Genomic DNA, 20,974 nt, shown 5'->3' with positions numbered 1-20,974 from the left:
ACTTGCCAGGATTTTTTTTTCCTTGAAAATGCTTTAGAAATTTCAAATCTTTTAATAAAATTTAAGTGAAGAGTAGCTTTAAAGTCCATCTGGGACTTCATAAAATAGTGATCCTGACTAGTGCCTGCAATGGCAAACTGTTGGATTTTACTGGGGCAGCACAAATTAGCTAAGATGCCTGACCCTTGTTGCTGGTTATGACTAGGAAATAGTCTACTGCCAGTCCAATGCTCTAAAAAGATTCTTTAACCATTTTCTAGGTTTGATGGGATGCACCTGTTCCTCCTAGGGTGAGTAGGAAAAAAATCTCTTGGGGTGTGTAGAAACTTGTTTTCTGAGTAACCCCACCAAGAATGTGCCTCTGGCTCTTAGGGGAGCTACAGACTATCACAGGCCACAAATCATCCCATGCTGAGTTGAGAGTTTTGTTATTTGAAATTTGTTTTGCCCCAAGTTTATTTTCTCTTACATATAGGCAGGGTACTCCATACTTAAAAAATAGAAAGGGGATAGACCTTTCTGCACACACAATTTTCCATGTGCAGAGAGGGCTGAGGGAGTGCACTCTGGGTTTTGGTGCTGGCTAAGTATTTCATGTCCAGTCCAATGGGTTTTTTTCCTTGGCTTTGAACTGTTCCATTTCCCCTGAAGATGTGCCTGTTGGTTTATCGATGTTTAAGATCTGATTAAGCAGTTTAATTTATTGGATCCCCTTTTTAGATGGACTCTCAGCTGCTCAGTGTAGGAGAGAGGCAGAATGGTTAGTCCACGATGTCCCACAAACTTTTCTTCTGTCCTTTGTGCATCTGAGACCAGCCTCAAAGGCTGAGCTAACCTTCCCCATCCACGTGGTTTCTGACAACTGAGTTTCTCAACAAAGCAGAGCTTTGTTTTTTATGCTGTAGTTCTAATGAGAACATGTTATTTATCTCAGTATCTTCTACCTGAGTTGCTTTTCCTTAGGAAGGTTACCCAAATGCAGTAGGACAGACCCAGGAAATTCAATTAACTCAGGCCTCCTAAGGGCTTAGACAGGGAGGTTTAAGCTGTGCCAGTATCATCTGAAGAAATGCTTTGCCTGCCTTCATTGCCATGACAATTCTTGGTTATGAACCACATTTCTGAGCATTGTGGTCAAGCAGCATCCACATCCAAAGTGTAGCAAACCACTCTGACGAGTGCAGGCTTAAAAGCTCCTCAATAAGATGAGCTCCTCAATAAGATGAGCATTTTTACAATGGACCTTCCTGTCACAGCCCTTTCCTCCATCCAGTTATCACTATGTGAACAAGTGTGTTAGTTCAGAAACATTCACTTTTGAGCACATTTTTGCCCAGCTGATTGCTGTGCTGGGAGCTCTGTCACTGCCTTGGTGGTGTGGTCTGTGCAGGAGCAAGGTCGTGAGAGCTCCTGAATTAATCCCAGCCACTGTTTTTGTGTTCAGGACTAAGGGAAAATTCCAGCAGCCCCCACTGGCCTGGTATTTAGATAATGTGCTTGAGTGTATCCTGGACAAGCTTTTTCTTTTTGACAGATTTGTGCTTAGAAATTTCACCTAGATCAGCCCATTTCCACCCTATTTTGCCCTTTCCAGCGATGGAAAGTTGTTAGTTGCACTCTGTTCACTTCTTTTCTCATAGGTAATTGAAAACTGCCTGGTGTCTCCTGACACTGACAGTGCATGTTCAAGATTTACACCCTTCTCTGAGCTTCCACACTCGAGGCTGCTGTCCTGTTAACACTGAATGTATTGATGCAACAGGGCATTTAAGCACATGCTTAACTTCAAGCTCCTGAGGAGTTTTCCTGTGTTTCTCTGGAGCCTGTCACGTGCTTGAGGCTGGGCACAGCTTGTGTCTGACTGGATTGTCTGGCTGGAGTTGAGAAATGAGCCCCTGGGGAGCGATGCCTATGGGCACAGCCAGGTGCAGCTGGGCCCTGGCTCTGTCTCAGGCTGTCCTACAGGGCAGGCTCCAGCCTGTGCTCGTGGGGAGCAGCCTCTCAGGAGGCTTCCAGGGCTTTTCTTTAGGCTTTTTGCTCTACTATAAAAACATGAGATTGGAGCTTGATGGTGAGAGAGGAACCTCCAGGAGGAGCACTCAGGAGCCATCCCTGTGCAGGAGGAAGCTTGTGTTCCTCAGCTTTTTACATTGTTAATTTTACTTGAAGGTGATGTGCTGAGACTGCGTTTTTGCACTATGCTGTACATTTGTAAAGTTTTACAGAAGACACTAATTAAACATGTTTCCTTTTTCTCATTTAGTCCTGCTTTGGCATTTCTCACTCCTTTTGTCTGTCCCTTACTCCTTTTCTCCTTCCCAAGTCCTCAGTGACAAGTGAAAATCACTTCTAAGCATTCAGATTCCCTTGTGAGGGCCCCTGGGTGGGTCACTGTGTGAACACAATCTAAAATGTCCCATCTAAAATGTGACCAAGTAAACACAGCTTGGAAAGCTGAAAACTAAAATACCACTCAGGGTGGGTATAGCTGGTAAAATCAGGATCACAGTAAAAGAATCTACAGTTCTTGAAACTATTTGCTGCTTTTTTTTTCTCCTCATTTGCCCTATTTTTCTTGCTTTCAGTGATAACAAGAGCTCAAACTTCACTCTTGGAATTATTTTTTTAAACCTTTTGTTTGCAAACATAATGTGTTCCTTTCTGCTTACTTGTTTTTAGTGTAGTAAGTGGATATCAGGACAGGCACCAAAACACAGCATGGAAAATGCAAATCCCAAAGTCCTAAAAATAGTCCTTATCCAGCTTTCTGTCAGAAAAGGAAGCAGCTACATTTTTGGGATGGAGCTCATACAGGTTGGTGGCAGGATTTGCAGCTTTCTGAAGAGCAGATTGCTGCACCAGTGCTTTCAGACACCCCTGTGCTCCACAGGCCCTTGGCTTACCCCCACCCTGTCCTGGAGGCCAAGGCTTTTGCCAGCATGTTTTAACTCGTGTGGGGGGAAAATGGATTAAATTTAAAACAATTGTGTTGTCCTCTCTGAGGGCTTTCACTATTTTGTGTTACTGTGAGGTCTGATTCTCTTGCCACCAGATGGCACCTAAGCCCAGGTGATAGAAAATACATCTCAACAAGCCCACAGTAACACTTTATTTCTTTATCTTCTTTATTTATTTAAATGTACACACCTAAAAGAACTGTTAAATTTTATTTATTACAAATTATCACAGATGTATAGAAATGTGAAAAAAGACAAAAGCAAACTGCAAATGAAACTCACTTGTGGTCTTTAATACTGAAAAAGAAATATAGAGTCCAATTTTTAAAAACCATTTAAATGAAAATCAGTAAGAAATTCTCTGTAGAAAAAGAAGACATTTTAATTCCTAAACTTGGCTATGCACAAAACACAGATCCTGAGACACCTCTCAAATGAAAAACAATAAAAGCAGCAGATATGAGTGTATGTTTCATTACAGATGCCCTAAAAGGTAAAACCAGATTTTCTGTTCATGGATGCTATTTCTGCATCTTTTTAGGCATAAACAATCATAATGTCAAGGAATATTAGATCAGTAAATATCCCATCAAGAAGCAATCTCATTTGCCATTAGAGTCCATCTGCTATGATGCACACTGGTATGGACTTAAAATATAAAACACCAAGTGAAAATACATGTGGTTACAAATAGAATTTTTATTTAGTCAAATGACACACTCAATTATGCTTGAAACTACATCTGTAATGAAACTCTGACATATAAACATGTAACTAAGGCATTTCTAGAAGGATGCAAAGGCACAGCTAACACAAGACTGGAATATAACCTCAAAACAGTAATTTTCAAAGCAGTGACCAGGCAGCTGCCCTGAGGAGCTGGAGCCAAGGGCAGTGAGTTTTGATATCACAGTGTTAGATCAGTTTTAACAAGTGGTCCCATTGCCAGCCTCCATACTTTGGGAATATTTCCACACTGTGCTCCAGATTTGGTCAGGTTTTTCCAAAGTGATTAATCCACTCCACTCTCATCATCCTTGTCAGCTTGTGCTTCATGAGGACATCCTTCCCCCTCAGCCAGGCCCTGTGCTTCTCTATCACTGCCATTCCCTGTTAAAAGCACAAAAGCAAAGGGCAAATTAAACTCACTCATGGTCTTCAGTACTGAAGAAAGAAATATAGACCTCAATTTTTAAAAACCATTAAAATGAAAATCAATAAGAAATTCTCTGTAAAAAAAGAAAACATTTTAATTCCTAATTTATTAGGATTCCACACAAATAAAAGGAGAGGTGATTGTAAATAACAGCCTTCAACAGGAGCTGAACAGATTCTTAGTGTGTCTGTGCCAAACCCTGTTTTCTCTGTGATTAATAATGTCACTGTAATCTTACCATCCTCTTCCCAGGAGCTGGGGTCATCTGGTTGGTGACAGACTGGTGACAGCAGCAGATGATCCTTGGGCTCAGTGATCACCTCTTGTATCAAGGGTTTCAAAGGGGCTACCTCTTGATCTTTGATCTCCAGGTATCCTTCTGAATTATCAAGCTCTGTAAATAAGCTTTTGAGAAGGGGTCTTAAGTGCTCCTTTTCATGCTCTTTATGGTTCTGACATACATTTGAAAAAATTGCTGTTGGAACTTCTTCTACTGAATTCTCAATCATGCTTTTATTGTTTTCCTCTAATGCAGAATTGCTGTCATTTGTCACTTCAGAAATTATTTCAATCTTTGGGTGATAGTCCTGCTGTAAAGGTAGAAATGTAATTGAAAAATTATTCTTATATATAAATGCCAAATAAAGGGTAAATATCTCCTGGATCCATGTAACAGTTATCAGCTTTAATGTGCTGTTCTCTTAAAATATATGGAATATATGCTTAATATATAAACTCTGCTGCTTTGTGAATGAATCTTAGATTAGCAATTTCTCAGGCATCACCAATGAACTGACCATAAACTAATTAACAGTTCACAAAAAGAGCAGTGTGTGGGCTCTGTTCTAATATTTTACTACAAACAGAGGAACCTGACCAAAATCTTCATCTGCTTCAGTGGAGAACTGAGCAGCCTTTGGAGCAGGACAGCTGCCAACATATCCTCCTTCCCTAATCCTCTTTCCTTGCCTTCTTTTAATTGAAGGCTTTGTTAGCCAAAACATTTTGTAACCCTGTTATGAGTCTGTGACCAAAGGAGCAAATCAATTCCATGTCTTATGATGGCTGCAGGAACAGTTGGCATTATCTTGGAAAGACTTGTAAGAGCATGTCCTGTACCAGCCTCTGTCTCCAGTGTGATTCTATGATCAGCATGAAAATCAAAGCTGTGCTTTTAAACTTTGTCTTCTTTTTTCTCTTCCTTTTAAGCTTGTGCCTAAAACATTAATTTGAGCAAAGCAAAATTAATTCTAAGGTGGACAAGGACTGGCCTGCAGTAGAGAGGAGGAATTTCAATTTCTCTGTGATTTCAGTTGAAAAGTCAGATTTTATTCAGCAGCAGGCAATTTGCACCATATTAATACTGGTACAGTATAATCTTTAGTATAACACTACATCCTAGTAGGAAATTAAACTTATGTAACTGTTGCATTACTGCTCACAAGTTTTTATTCTATTTTTGCTAGACAAGAATATAAAAGGTCAGATTTAAACAAAGGAAGGTTTACATGTAGATATGAACTGATGAAACCATCCCTTTTTGTTTGTAAATTTATAAGTGATTGCATCTCCCAAACCAGCATTTCACAACTTGGATTATCCTCATTTTGCAAAACCTTTGTAAATGTGTTTAGGGAAGTTTCATTACTGAAATTAATGAAAATGTTACCTTTTGAACAAAGATTTCATCTTCTGGGGGAAACTCACTTACAACTACATCTTCTAAATCAGGCAGTTCCTGAAAACAATCACAGATCAATAATCAGTGGGAAGAGCTACTGTGACCCATGGAAAATGACATCTCTGGCTCATTGGACAACTCCTCCAAAGCAGTGCTCACCAGGGAGTGAGGCCACAGCCAGCAGGACCCCCCTCCATCCCCTCACAGGCACAGTTTGTTGTTAAGCACCTGTGGGAAAGGGAAAATTCATCTCTCTCCAGAAATAGCAAATGGGAAAGCAATAGCCCTAATGTCAGACTGAATGCTGTTTTCTACTATGCTGTGTGATTATGAAAGAGAACAGGATAAAGAGTAAGGCATTACCAGGATTTTAAAAGCAAACATGGTTTATTCTTAGCTGTTTCCTCTCTATTCAATAGACTTAATCCCAATTGCAACCCATCTCTATGGGTAAGTGCCAAATCCCACACCTGTAGTCTTCCTGAAACCACATATCAAGTAAACTCTGCTGACCTAAATCCACCTAATAAACCAATGTTTTACTGTGAATGCCTCATAATTAAGACACAGAACTGCAAACTTGCTGAGAACTGTTTTTCCTCAGACAGGTCTGATAATTTCAGCTTTCCACAAGAAAATATTATCTCAGACAACTATCATTTGCTGACATGAAAGGAAACACAGAAGGTGGGAATGCAAAATCACAGGTAGAAACTAATACCTTTCTGCCATTTTTTAACTGTAGGTGAATACTGGGATAAGAATTTCCTTTTGTTTTTAGATATTTTTAGCATTTAATGACTTAATGTAGCAGGCTACTTAGCATGGTTGTATCAGGAACATCTGTACTGTCTTGTATAGTGAAGATTATTACACAATTAAAATCAAGAAAGGAAATTTCTCCTTCCTGATATGGTTACAGCTAGTGCAGCGTGTCCTGAAGTCATATAGTTTTATAAAAATTGCATTAAAATGTACAAATTAAGATCTGAGACTAATGGAGTTTGATGTCAATAGGGAGAAGAAATAGCTCTTAGTCTTGTTTCAGTCATCAGGTGCATTTGCAGATCAACTACAAGTTAACCCAGTCAAGGTATGTGGGAATGTGATTCCCACACAGCCAAGGCATGTGCAGCAACAGGAGCTTGTTTCTGCTTGACACAGGGATGTCACAACCACCCACTGCAAATCCTCCTCCACTCTGCTCCCTTATATTCCCTCTGAGACCATGTGGAGACGCAGGGTATGAACAAGGACAGCGGTGCTGCTCCAGAGCCTCTCACCTTTGGCATCTCCCCAGCCATCCCCTGCAATGTCAGCACTGAGGTTCTTTGGAATATCTGCACTAGGGTAAGTACTGGAGGCTCTTGGGAGAGGCTCTTTCTATTACTAAATGTTGAACAACAAGTAGCATAGAACACTGAAATGTGTATTAGTGTGTGATTTGGGTTTGGTTTTTCTTCTGTAGAATTAAAACAGTCCCACTTTTTACATCTCTAAAACCCCACAGATGTGTGCTTAAGAGTTACTTTTATAGAGCCTTGAAGTTTGTGCACAGGATCTTCCTATGGTGCCATAGAGCACCAAGGGAAAAACAAACACTGAATCAAGGAGATCTTCACATTGTGGGCACCTACAGTGTCACTACATATTTACTTCAGACACTGTAAGATCTTTTACTTTTAATAACAATATTGTGCATACTTTAATTGCTGCCCCTTCTCTCCACTGCCTGTTTTAAACCTATGATTAAAAACAGCTAAGCAGAAGGAGGCAGCAGCACACCCTCTAGTGAAGCAGTGGGCAGAGCCCTACAATAACATGGAATTTTTGCCTGGGAAATTAAGAGCATGGCTGAGATATGAGGCTTTTCTGCCAGTAGTTAACAGTGGCAGTATAGGGTATCACAGAGTGTATGAAGTGCTCTGGGAAGTCAGAAGCTCAGAAGCTTTTATTGCTGATTGTATCACAGTCTGACACTGTCAGTTTATCAGCAGTGTCCTAATTAGGCCATGTTGAACAATTCTTCTTTGAAGAGAGGTTGTATTTTTCAGTGGTATCTATGTCCTCCTCATGGTTAAATGTGGTAAACATATTTAAATGTTGCATCAGATAGACATTTTAGATAATAGAAGACCATACTACAAATGTAAATCACTTATTATATATCTGAATAATGTACATTCTGCTCTTCCTGGAAACAGACATCAGAGTTCTATTTTGAGAATTAATTTATAGTATCTAATACTGCTGGGTAACATTTACAATGATGGGGCTGCTATTTCTTCCCTATGGTTCTTCTGAAATAGTTCACATTTTCAACTGCATATTTCATTTGAGTTTTGATTTAGAGGACAAATGTGTCTACAAGATTCTTTTAACTGTAATTTCTGTTTTTAAATGAGAGCCCTCGTTAGTTTCTCCAGAGAAATCACAAAGATAGAAGGTCAACTTTAGGTGATTTACAGGACAAAAGGATTTATAGGATAAACAATTTAAGGACAAAATAAACTTTGCAAGCATTCTTCATAATGCTCCACTGGAGAGAATACCCCTGCAGCTTTACTTTTTGGGTTATTATTTCTTTCTTTCTTCCTTTTTATTTTTCCTAACAGTAGACCTTTCTTAAAAACCTGCCCATACAGTTTTATTAGCCAGAATGTTACAAGAATTAACTTGGAGAAGACAATGCACACACGTGAACTTCTCCAAGTCTGAATCCAATACATACATCAAGAGAAAGTGCTGCCAGTGTCTCCAGTTTGAACTGTTCAATTTCAGCATATTCCTCCTCCTTCTCAGGAAGCTCAGCCTGGTCAGTAGCTGCCTCCTGTCCTGGTAGATCTGCAGAATAATCAGTATCAGTTGCACAGAACTAACTGAATAAAAAATGTCTACATTGCAAGCACTGCAGAACCAGACTGCTGGGCCTGACTACCACTGCAGAATTCACAGCTCAATCCAAAGCTTTCTTTTTCTTTTATATTCTGGGTCTCTCTTCTTTGTATAAATTAATATTTGCATTTTGCAGTAATGTGTTGCAGAAATCTATAAAAGCATTTCTCCATGTGTGAAGGTACAAAACCACCTCTAGAGTGATGACCAGCTTCTGTTGGCAGACAGACTGCCCAGTTTGTGTGGGAACAAGGGAAGTCTGTAAACTCTCCTGGCCTGTCACTAAATCTGGCATGTTTGAGAAGTGGAGTTCCACCTTTAAGTTCCACCTTTAAGTTGCAGAAGTTGCAGGTTAAGCCTTCAGAAATTTACTATTTATTGTATTTAAAGAATATTTTACCCAGTATTACTTGATTTCACCTAGTCACTGTGGAAATCTAATGGAATGTTTTTATGTATGAGTTAGTTGGCTTGAGCCACAGCAGAGGCAGTGCTCCACAGAGAGGCTGGCTCATCATCTCTGCATGCTCAGTTTGCTTTGGCTCTGCACTGTGTACATTACCATCTGCCTCCTGGCTGAAATTTGCACATTTGTAAGAGTCTGGTTCATGTGCATCCTCTTGACCTTCATCAGGCATATTTCCAGATGTGAAATCTCTGCTATCTTCTCTATGTGGTAGAAGTGTTATCACTTCATCACAAGCATCAAAACCCTCATTTTTAAATTTCTCAGTCTTTTCTTGAGCTTCTTCTTCTGATATATCTGAAGTTTCTGATGTGTTAGAATTTCCATCACCATCTTCTGAATTTGCAGATGCTCCTACAGAAGAAATAATTTCAAAAAAATTGCTGAGCCAATCTACCACTGCTCATTTTAAATTTCCAAACACTACAATGGGCTAGAATGTGCATCAAAAGCTCCTACTTTGAGCAGCTATCCATGGATGAGTAGTCCTCCCAAGACTGCAGCAATGCTGTTTTCCCCTCTCAGCTCCCCAGCAAATAGAAGTTCCCCACAAAAAAAAAATCACCTAAAGGAAATGCTTAAATAATAAATGTTTGGTATTTCTAATCCTTTGAAAAGGCTCACAAGTGACTACATGTTGAAATACATCCTTGAGGATTTTGATGGATCAGCAACAAAGTGCTGGTTACCCTCTCCTTTGTGCAATCCACTTGAAAAAAATTTTTAGTTGGTAGTCAATCCAAAGATGTATCAGATAAAGACTCCTCTGCACATTCAAATTGAAGTGGTCACAGACATCTTCCAAAACAGTAAGCACAAACCTTCTTGAGTATCTGTTGCAACTCCTTCCATGCACTTTTGTTTCCTCTTTTCCTGTGCTCTTTGCCTAATTGCTGCTAACGCATCAATGCTATCTTGGATTTTTTTTCTCTCTCTGGTTTCCCATTTTTCCCTTTCTGCTTTCTCAGCTTCAAGCCCTCCAACAGCCCAGGCTTCTGCACAGGCTCTAATGAAAACACAAAAGCTCACTGTAATACAGCTATAAAAGCCCACCTTTGCAATGAGAGAGAAGTTTAAAAGAGTTTGCAACAGCACAAAATAGCTGCAAGAGAAAAAAGCAGATAGCAGTGACAATCCCTTATGCAACAGGGATTTACATTTATCTCACAAAAGAAACAGAGATATCCAAATGCTGATTGCTGATTACATCACCAGAGATTGGTCTGATATTGGCTCAGCTGTTTTAGATACCTGCTCAGGTTCTGTTGAAATCAGGAGAAAAAATACACTCCTTTTTTCTAGGTATGTTAGATGTACAACTCTGTGGTACAATACTCTTCTCCTCAAAGTCATGCACTTTTAATAAATTATACTGGTCAATCTTCCTTCCATGACAGTATTGATCAAAAATGGATGAGTGATTGTTAGCACTTGATTCTTATAGCTGTGTAAAGATGGCTGTGTTTCTTACCTGTCCTTTGGGAAAACTGGTCTGTCATCCAGATATGTCAGCTGTTTTAGTCGAACAGTGAGTGTTTTTCTATAGTTAGCAATTTTCCTTATCACCTCATTTCCCATCAAATTCAGCACATGCTAGAGAAACAAGGGAAACAATTTTTAAGCTTGAGTAGCAAAACCCCAGCCTGGATATGCACTTCCTCTGTCATTTCAAAAGCAAGAAATGAATAAAACATCCAAAGTGTTACAGATGATCTACCAGAAACAAACCAATGTTTAATAATGTTTCTTTTAGACTGATACCTACTGTGCACTGAACTACCCAACAAAGCCACTTGATCGGGTTCACCCACACACAAACACAAACCCTCAGCTATTTTTGACTTACCAGATTTGGCATGGTCTCCAGAATAGCTACAATACTTGGATCACTCAGATTGTTGTGGGAAAGATCAAGAACAGAAATACTTGGGCATTCCTGCAAGTGCTGGATGTCTTCCACTGTCTGTAACTTATTGTGAGCGATCTGCAGAGTCTGCAGGACTTTCAGACAAGCTGCCAGACAAGAACAGTACAATGCAAGGAAAGGTAAGAGTTGTCACTTCACAAAGGGCTTTATGAGCAAGTAAAAAACTGCATTGTCAAGCTAATAGTTTATATTGAATTTGGAGCTTTTTTCTAAATTTTATTCTGCTATATAGACTTTTTGGCTAGGCCTCCAAAGCTGCTTTCTTCATCCCAGGGAAAAATAGGTGCTTGGTTTTAGGATGGTAGCTTTTTAAAATTCACATTTCAAACTAAACAGTTACACAAAAGCAAGAGCTTGTGTTTCAAAATTCTCAAATGTATGCAAGTAGTATTGTACAGAAATACAATAGCTGAAGACAGAATCAATCTTTTAGCAGATATAAAAGATTTGGTAATTGTGTCTGCAACTGCCAAAGCACATCTTAACTGTAAGGTAAATGGTGAAAACTGGATTGTCAGCCTGTCTGCAACATAGATAAGTACTGAGATGGTATTAAGAAGGGAGGAAAAACTACTTAATTATCCTAGGTCTCCATGTGAAAGTAGCTTTTCTTCAGTAGTATTTTCTGTTTCTCAACATAGGTTTTATTTCTCCACAGAAGCCCTGTGGGCTTTGCTATGGATATGCAAAATTCTAACACAAATTAAAAATCCTTTGAAACTAGTGCCACTAACAAAAGCTTAGTCAGAGCTTAGGAAATATGGGCTTGCCAGAGGCTAAAACCTTGCAGCAACAATTCTTACAGAGATTCTCAATGGTCCTGATGTAATTGTTACTGATATTAAGGGAATCCAGCTTTTGTAAGGGTTCAAGGTTTTCAATTTTCTCAATTAAATTGAGTTGCAGGTAGAGGGAACGCAACGCTGTCTGAGCCTCCAAATTCTCAATTTTTCTTAAGCCATTGCATTGCAGCCACAAACATTTCAGTCCTGTATATTCTTCAAGATTCTCCAGTCGGTCAAATCCTGCAGAACAAAAAAAGATGTTTTAAAATGAAATGGCATTGGCTGAAAATGACTCTTTGGACAAGAAAATTCCATTAAACCAGAGCTGCTGAAACAGCCTGAGAGACTGTACACTGGTACTGAAGTCACTGCAGTATTTCCACTGAATCCCTGGTACTGTTTATGGCCCATAAAGGGCAAAACCAGGTTGGTACCTATTCTGGTTTGGATCTCAGCAGCCCTTTAGATGCTAAGCAATACATAGCAAAACCAAGGCTGAATGGAGAAGGTAGCATATCCTATTTATATGGAAGAATTCTTAGGCTAACTTGGGCCAGGTAACTGCATCATGCAAAAACCTGCTCAGAGATCACCAGAGGATGAGTAATGTTCATTCTAACAATTTTTTTTTCTTTCAGCAGTGTTTCAAATATGCAGCAAGTCTTTACTGTTTATTTTCCTCTTAACCATTTTCACTTGGCAGTAAAAAAGTTCCAAAAGCTGGAAAAAGCTTTTTATACAAACAATTAAGAAAAAATATGTACATTTTCCTCGGAGTGCAACCCAGGGCAGTATTTAAATTTACATTTCTCAGAGGCTCCTGCTTCAGTAAAAGAAACCAAAAATATGTCCCTTCTTTCCCAGTGATCCTTTGGATGGCTCCACAAAGTGAGTTAGATGTACTGTTTAGTTTTCTACCTTCATATTGACTCATTTTGTTTACCAAATCCAGTATTATATAAAATTGTGTTCTAATTTAGAAGAATTACTAGATACCTTAGTTCAGTGAGCCATGAAGTAGATTCTCTGCTAAAATGCTACTTGGAATGATCAAGCTAGACAGTCATGTCCACCTCTTACCTTTATAATGCAAGTACAGGGTATCATTTAAGTATGGGGTCCAGTATAATTTCTGCTGCTTACAGATGTCTAGCAGAATCTTTTTTGTCATCCTAAAATAGTACAGGAAGCAGAAGCAAAATAGAAAATGTATTTCAGTGCACATTCTGAGATCTTTGGTTTCCTTACAGATTTAATTGCAACACAATTAACAATTCTTTTCATGCAAGACAAATAGCTACAGCTTTCAAAATTATATCCGCCCCCCAAAAAAAACAAGTGCTGGGCTTTTTTTTTTTTTTGTGTGGCTTTTCATTTCTACCTTTGAAGTGAGTTACCAGGCCCTTCTGCTAAAAAAAAAAAAGAGGGTTTATAGGAAAATGGGCAGGGAATTAGAGAGTTCATCTTCTTGGAAAAGGGCAGCATGATTTTATGTTAGCTTTTGCTTCCAATGTTAGCTTCCTCTCCAATTCTTTCCCCTGTTCCTTGCTGCTTTGGTACAGGACCTTTGGTGGCAGAGCCAAAATGCAATGTTTTTCTCAGACTAGAAAAATCAATGGTAATCAACCCAACATTTTATTGAAATGCTGACTCCAAAATAGCACTCAAGAAAGTTTTGATATAGAGCTGTTGGTTGGCTGGGAATGCCACTAGGAATTAACAGAATGCTTTGTCTGAACTGAGGCAGAGAAATGGTTAAATCTACTGGCACATGACTTCCACAGGAGTTTGCACAATTTTCTACAGATCCATTAAATGACTTCATCATGTGGTTAGAATGTAGTTTGCTACAGTGGCCATAAACCCCAAACATCTGTCCAGATGCTGGAAATATCACTAATACCTGATTTATCCATTATTCTCAAGTTCATATTCAAAACTGTTCTCCAGAACTGAGATGAACACACAGAATAGCAAAACTCCTGATGATGCCAACACATCCACAAACAATGTATTACCTTACAGAGCCTCTCTTTTCTACTGTCCTTTGACTGGATGAGCTGGTTCCAGACTTCTGATCAATATCTGATTTTTGTTCATTCTCTTGACCTGCTCTGGACATACAGTTGACTTCTTTCTCTTGAGTTTCATCAGCTTTTTAAATAAGAAAATGAATTGCAATTTAACAGCAAGGGTGGGGAAAATGTGTCATGTTGCCAATTACTTCAGAGAAATACTGAAGAGCATTTGAATACGAATTTCAAGAAAAGAGTGTTTTAACCAAGATTTCTGCTGAGATTTTTAATGAGACTTAACTTTCTTACACAGCATCATAAAATAAATAGTAGCAATTGAAATCTACATTTTTTTTAATCAGAAAGCTGGATAGTACACATTATTCTTAATATTTTTATAATGTACAGTCACAACAAAGTACTGACACCAATGTTCTGATGGTCTTAGACATTTAATATATATTACATTTAATTAACACCAATTTGAGTTTACTGTAAAGAGACTTCAGCAATGGTATCAGTCATCCCAAGCACTGTTAGTCTAGCTATTCTACAAATTTACCCTTTTGCACTCCTTGGAAGGTGTCTTTACACTGCCTTTGATTAATTCCAACTTCAGTATTTGTTTCTTTTGATACTTGCCCTGAACCTTCTACTTGCACTTGTAGTTCAGAGAGAAAGTGCAAACAAGATGATTGTAGCATCTTACTTAAATATGACTGTAATTAAAACATAATAATCGGACATACTTAGTAACTCACGAGGCAAGGGGCTGAAATCCATACTTCAGGAAGTTCCACCTGAACATAGGGAAGAACTTTACCGTGCAGGTGACCATGCACTGGAGCTGTTTGCCCAGCGAGGGTGTGAGTGTCCCTCCCTGGAGATGTTCCGGAGCCATCCGGACACAACCCTGTGCCCTGTGCTCTGGGATGGCCCTGCTTGAGCAGGAGCTCGGACCAGTGACCCGCTGTGGTCCCTGACCCATCCTGTGACTGGTGATTTAGAGCTCAGGCTGGCTGTGTGATTGCAGCACTGGAAGAAATACTTCTCCGGAAACAGGAAAGTAAAGAAATGTCGGGAAAAGAAAAAAGACCATAGGAAGACAGCAATTGAGTATGTCTCGGTTATGTCGTGATTTCCAGTGACTTTGCTGGCAGGAAGAACACACTCGCATTTGCATCCAGATCAGTATGAGCAGCCGTGATGTGCAGGCTCTGTGTGCTGGGGAGCGAGCCGGAGGGGCTCACCTGTGCTCACAGCGCTGCCCTCACGCTCCGTGCGGGCACCTCCGCCCCCGGGCTCGCCCAACGGCGCCTCCGGCGCCGGGAGCTCCTCTCTGCGGCCGCTGTCCGGGTCTCCAGCGGGCGTCGCCTGCATTGTAACACCCCCGAGCCGGTGTGCGATTTACGCTCTGTCTTTTCCAGACAAAATGCCCGCAGGCTTTAGTCGGCGGCAGGCGAGGGACGGAGCGCAGCCCTAGCCCCGGCTGCCGCCTCAGCCGTGGCCATGGCGACGCCGCGCGCAGCCCCACAAGGCCCCGCGGCCGCTCCCGGCGGCCCCGCGCGGCGCAGGCGGCGGCGGGCGCGGGCAGCGCGGCGGGCCGGGCCCGGCAGCGCGGGTGAGGCGCCGGCGGGTCAGGGGCGCGCCGGGGGTGGGTCCGGCCGGGACAGCCCGCGCCAGGGAGGGCTCCGGGCCGGGGCCGGGCGAGGGGCCTCGGGCCGGGTCAGCTCGCTGGGGCCGCGCGGAGACGGCGCGCCCGAAGCCCGCCGTTCCGCCCTGGGCGAGGGGTGGGCGGGGTGTGGCGGTGCCGGGCGGCGCGGCGGGTCCTGCCGAGGAGAGGACGGATTTGTGCTTGTTTAAAAAACGTATTAACTAGTGAAAGTGTGAGGCGCAGCCAGCGCGGTGTGCGTGATGCGCTGCACCGGGCCGTGGTTCAGGGACAGTGGCAGATGCGGTGCTTTTGACTGCGCTGGGCACTGACGCGCTGTCCTTGCCTGCTTTGTCTCTCATGTAGCTGTTTGTACTTGAAAGAGCCTGTTGTTTCTTCGTGTCTCAGCTCTCGCGTGCTGGTTATCCTTGCTTCTCTTGTAGGTAACTTTTCATCTTCCAACCGTGGTTTTCACTTGTTCAGCTTCTGCTTTAATTGTTTTATTTACAGAATCGTTGATCATTGTTGTTGCAGTATAATTGATTAATAGCTCAACCCTAGGAAAAGGGATAAAGAGTACCTAAACCACTGAGGTTGATGGTAGGTGACACCCAAATTTTAGCACACTGATTTGTGGTTTTTCTTCATCAAAACAGTGCTCAAACTGTAAAATGCTGTATCTCAAAATTATCCATACAGTCTGAAAAGTTTACATGGCTCAGGAGGCAATTTTAATTGCCTGTGTCTTTTTGTTTTTTTTCAGGCTTGTGATCACCATGGCTGCAGTGGATCGATTCTCCCTCTTGTACAGAGAAATCAGTCGCTCCTGCAGTTTCTATGTAGAAGCCCTGGCTATTGTTGGAGCTTGGTACACAGTCAGAAAGGTTGTGTCTCTGACCTTGACCACTTACAGTGCGCTCAGGCTGCACGTGATTCCAAGGCTGAGTGGGGAGGTTGATCTGGTCAAGAAGTACGGGAAGTGGGCCGTGGTCACGGGTAAGAGATGGTGAATTTCCTTGTGTTTATGTAACAATGTAACATACTGTGCCAGTACTGTGAAACTTGGTGGCTTGTGACGCTGGGAGAGCTTTATATCGCAGGCTGGAGCCTGTATTATCTCTGATTGCAGGTTGATCTGCCTGAGCAGTGGCTGTTGTTCATTGCCTTTATAAATTAATTCTTCAGGAGATGGGCAAGCTAAGTGTGTGATGGACTGCTGGGAAAGAATCACAGCAATTGTTGCCCAAATTTGCAAGGTACCTCTTGATCAGCTGCCAGTGTAGACAGAGATATAGACAAGATCCTCTTTTTGCTGTGGGGTATTCATATGTGCCCTAGTTCTTCAGCAAGGTTTGAGTCCTCTACCTCTGACATCCCTGCCTTTCATTAAGGTTCTCCTTTGAGCTCTCTCTTGTTGTCATGGAAAATATAAAACTTTTATGAGGGGAATTGCAGAAGATGGTTGACAGTGTTGTCTTTACTGTTGTGTCTTTGAATTCAATATATTTAGTGCCACATGACCTCAGAAAAAGGAATAAAGCTATAATTGAAAGAACTGTCAAGAGAGAAGGCTGGTGTTGCTCAGTTTTTCACTTGTGTGTTCTATTTCTGTTTTCTCTTGCAGGTAGCACAGATGGTATTGGGAAGGCTTATGCTGAAGAACTGGCAAAGCGTGGTGTCAACATCATCTTAGTCAGCAGAAGCAAAGAGAAGCTGGAAGCTGTCTCCAGGAGCATATCTGAAACCTATAAAGTGGAAACAGATTTCATAGTAGCTGATTTCAGCAAGGGGCGTGAGCTTTACCCAGCCATTGAAGAGGCTCTGAAAGACAGAGAAATTGGGATTTTGGTGAATAATGTGGGAATATTTCAGGCCTACCCAGACTATTTTACTAATCTGTCTGAGGATATGCTATGGGACTTGATCCATGTAAATATTGCTTCTGCTACCATGATGACACATATTGTGCTGCCAGGCATGGTAAAGAAGAAGAAAGGGGCAATTGTGAACCTTTCTTCAGCATCCTGTTGTCAGCCAACACCAATGCTTACAGTCTATGGAGCCTCTAAAGTAAGTTGGGCTGTAGTGTTAAATGGCATGCACTGGAAACACATTCAGCAAGGATGTCAAAATACTTGAATGTTTCTAGGGGTTTGTGTAAATTTTGGAGGTGAATGATACATGTGTTATGCAGGAAACTCTTCATCCTCACCAGTGCTGGGCTTTGAACCAAAGTCAGTGCTCTTGGATTTTGAAGTGAAGGCATAACAGTCATCCTAGGAGAAATGTTGCCTTTCTCAGATGCACAAAGCAGAGAGGCAATTCTGTGGGCCCTATTGAAAGCTGAACTGTGCACATACATCAAGTCTTGCATACCAGTATTTAGTAGCAAAAAGGGCTATACTCATGCTCAAGACACCACTGTGACACAGAGCGTGGCCAAATCAAGCCACTGCTTCATGTAATACCAAGGAGTGTTGTGGCATATTTGGGGACAAGTGAAAAGAGCTCCCCCATAATTGTCCTTCCTGAAGAGATCCAAGCAGTAATGAATAGGACTGGGCAGCTGGGTGATGCTGGAGGAATGAATGCTCATGGTGATGATGGATTTACCCTGCATGACATGCTGCTGAATCCACAAAAGCAGCTGGGATTGTGGAAGGATCTCACCTAGATCCAGTGTCTAAACACAAATGGTTATTGCTCCCAGCTGTCTGTGGCTGCCCTCTGTTGTAGCCTTGCTCCTGACATAGCTCTTTTATTTCCTTTGGCCTGGAGCAAAGCCACCTCTTACTACCCCAAGGTGTAAAACTCCTTGCAGACTTCCTTCAGTATGAAAACTGGCTTACAGTTACTGTTTCTGTGCAGAGTATCTGCCCCTTTGATTTTGCCAAGTGTTTGTAGAACTGTACTCTGAATTAAAACAATTAAAAGGCTTGAATGAGAAAGAAGAATCACAAATGTACCAAAGTTTTTTGATTTAGCTGAGGTAATTAATCCAAATGCTAGGTCAGCAATCCAGCTTTAAGCCTGGCCTCAGAACACAGAAGTGAGAACAGGCTGCTGTAACATCCTAAGCCTCTTTGTGTACTAACAATGAACAATGCTTGAAGTGGTTGCTTTAATTTTCCTAAAGCAGCGGTAAGAGAATTTGTACAAGATGCTTTCCCAACAAACTGTAGGGAAAACCTTTTGCAAGGCTGGTTGGAAGCAGCAAGATATCTGCTCACAAGCTGAGTCTAAAATGCTCTTTCTCAGGGAGAACTGGCTGTGTGGCACAGCAGGGAAGGCATCAATGTTGCTGCCCTGATAAGACTGAGCCAGGCTCATTTTTCAGTCTGATTCCAGCAGTCCCAGTTATCAGCCTTGTGCCTTTCTTGTTCTGTAAAAATAAAATGAGCTAAAGGAGCTAATGCAGATACACATTAATGAATCTTTTTGCCTAAGAGAATCACAGAAAATAGCTAACCTGGCTTCTGGAGAAGACAGTTGAATGCAAAATTCACCTGTAAATGTATTAAAGAATGGGACTTCATTTTTTTTTTCTTCTGACAGTAGTAGGTAGAGCTGTCTGTAGAGTATCCTTGCAATGCCCCCAGACCAGATAAGGTGTTTGTTTTAGATGAAATAAATGTTTTTGTATTATTTTTAAGCAGAAATTGTCAGATTGTGATAAGCAGTCACTTTGTCCTGCAAGTTACGGTACTGTGTCAGGTTTATAGCAAATAACACAGAGAAATGTTGAAAATACCTCAGAAAATCATACTTTATACTATTTATTAATATTTATTAGAGCTGGTGCATAAAATATGTTAAAACTTTTCTGTAATTTTAATAAAACTTTGCCATGAGATTTCATTGTTTCAAAAAAAAAAAGGAAAAAAAAGTGTCTTTCTGCTTTTGTTTTTCTAGAGCTACTTGGACTATTTCAGTAGAGCACTACATTATGAGTATGCCTCTAAAGGAATTTTTGTTCAGAGTCTAACACCATTTTTTATTGCTACCAAAATGTCATCATTCAGCAGCACTATATCAAAGAGACCTATCTTTTTTCCTACTGCTGAAGAATATGCAAGTCATGCTGTTCCTACTCTTGGGTTATCCATAAGGACTACTGGTTACTGGAAGCATGCAATACAGGTAATGGAATTCTTTAAACTATTTCATGTTTGTCAGTAGAAGTAAGTCAGCTGTTTACTTTCTTAGGAGTCTGAATGAAAACTGCTCATTCTGAAAAAGTGTCATATATATTGTAGACTTTAAGGCATTGTTATTTTCTCACTAGTTCTGCTTTATAAACTTATGCTTGGGCATGCTTACTTTAAGATCAGAGAATGAATCCATTTCTCCCTTGAAATGTGCAGCAGAAATGGGAAAGTGACAAGTTTTTACTGAAAAGCAGAGTATCTCATTTCTCTTGGGGTGTTGCTGACTGGGCAGGTGTTTCACTGTCTTTGTAAACAGAAATAGCTTTTTTCAGACTTAACATATTGAGCATATTTGTGCTTTGGGGAAGAGTGGGTAGGGAGGATGGAATAATAGCAGGAAAAAACCTGTATTTTCCTTCATTTGTTAGGGTTTTGATTTTTGGGGAAGACTTTATCATGCAGTTTATGCATGTTGGTCATCTCATGTATCCTACCTGGTGGCTTCCTATAGCATTGGGTTGACTAGATGGAAATGAAGAAGTGGGGATTAGTCCAAAAGGAATAAAAGGGACAGGATGCATTCTGGCAAAATGTGGCAATTAATGGAAGTGGACAGAATGGCTGTCGTGAACTTAATCAAGTCAGGATTCAGTATTTATTTGCAGAACTGCTCAGCTGTGGGTGCTAACATCCGGAACAGCTAAGTATGTGTGCTTCAAGGGGCTGAATTTAAGGCTTAGTTGATGATATTCAAGCACTTTTTGCCTTGCTTTAGTACTGTTTTGAGAAACTGTTTATTTTAATGGAAAGTATCTTAGTCTGTCCCTTTCTGTCATTTTTTTCTGTTTTCTTGTCTCCCTGTGTCTCTCCACAGTGGACGCTGGGCGAATGCCTGCCTGAGTGGATGTGGGCATGGGGTGCTCTGTACTTGAGCAGAATTCTCCGCAAGCAAGGTTTGGCAGCCAAAGGGAAATAGGAGTGGCTCCATGTCCCACGAGACAATTCTGATCAGAGTGCTGCAACAATGTTTAATGGACCTTGGAGGACCTACTGTAACTTATCCATACCTTGTTAAGCAAGCTACATAACCTAGACAACAGAAGTCTGGATCCTCTCGGTATCCTTGTATTAAAATAGCTCCTCTGCTGCTTTCCTTTATGAGAGAGCTCTGATGTTCTTGATGTTAATCTCTATTCACTTTCGCATTGAGATGATTGGGCAGGAGCAGATACACTGTTATTTCTGTCAGTAAACGACAGTCCCTCACATAGTGCTACATGATGTCTATTTGTA

The 20,974-nt window shown here is 41.0% G+C and overlaps 2 protein-coding genes across 3 annotated transcripts; one reads left to right on the top strand and one right to left on the bottom strand.

Moving 5' to 3' along the window:
• Positions 1–3,101: 3,101 nt before the first annotated feature.
• DNAAF1 (dynein axonemal assembly factor 1) lies at positions 3,102–15,399 on the bottom strand. Its single transcript, XM_036390243.2, has 12 exons — positions 15,133–15,399; positions 13,886–14,021; positions 12,948–13,039; positions 11,886–12,107; positions 11,002–11,168; positions 10,627–10,748; positions 9,977–10,161; positions 9,252–9,509; positions 8,526–8,638; positions 5,783–5,851; positions 4,352–4,703; positions 3,102–4,067 (listed from the first exon to the last, which is right to left on the bottom strand). Exons 1-12 carry the CDS (start codon positions 15,260–15,262, stop codon positions 3,970–3,972), a joined length of 1,944 nt encoding a protein of 647 aa, XP_036246136.1. The 5' UTR covers positions 15,263–15,399; the 3' UTR covers positions 3,102–3,969.
• A 41-nt stretch (positions 15,400–15,440) lies between these two features.
• HSDL1 (hydroxysteroid dehydrogenase like 1) lies at positions 15,441–20,839 on the top strand. Of its 2 annotated transcripts, none has more exons than XM_036390245.2 (5): positions 15,441–15,503; positions 16,297–16,529; positions 17,158–17,603; positions 19,446–19,673; positions 20,556–20,839. In XM_036390245.2, the coding sequence occupies exons 2-5, from the start codon at positions 16,310–16,312 to the stop codon at positions 20,655–20,657; spliced, it is 996 nt and encodes a 331-aa protein (XP_036246138.1). In that variant the 5' UTR covers positions 15,441–15,503; positions 16,297–16,309; the 3' UTR covers positions 20,658–20,839. The 2 variants fall into 2 exon arrangements, with proteins under 2 accessions (XP_036246138.1, XP_036246139.1); XM_036390246.2 differs by lacking the exon at positions 15,441–15,503 and adding an exon at positions 15,743–15,972.
• The last annotated feature ends 135 nt before the right edge of the window (positions 20,840–20,974 follow it).

The sequence above is a fragment of the Molothrus ater genome, chromosome 12 (genome assembly GCF_012460135.2).
Source record: "Molothrus ater isolate BHLD 08-10-18 breed brown headed cowbird chromosome 12, BPBGC_Mater_1.1, whole genome shotgun sequence".
Taxonomy (NCBI): domain Eukaryota; kingdom Metazoa; phylum Chordata; class Aves; order Passeriformes; family Icteridae; genus Molothrus; species Molothrus ater.
This window is presented reverse-complemented; position numbering and strand designations above follow the sequence as displayed.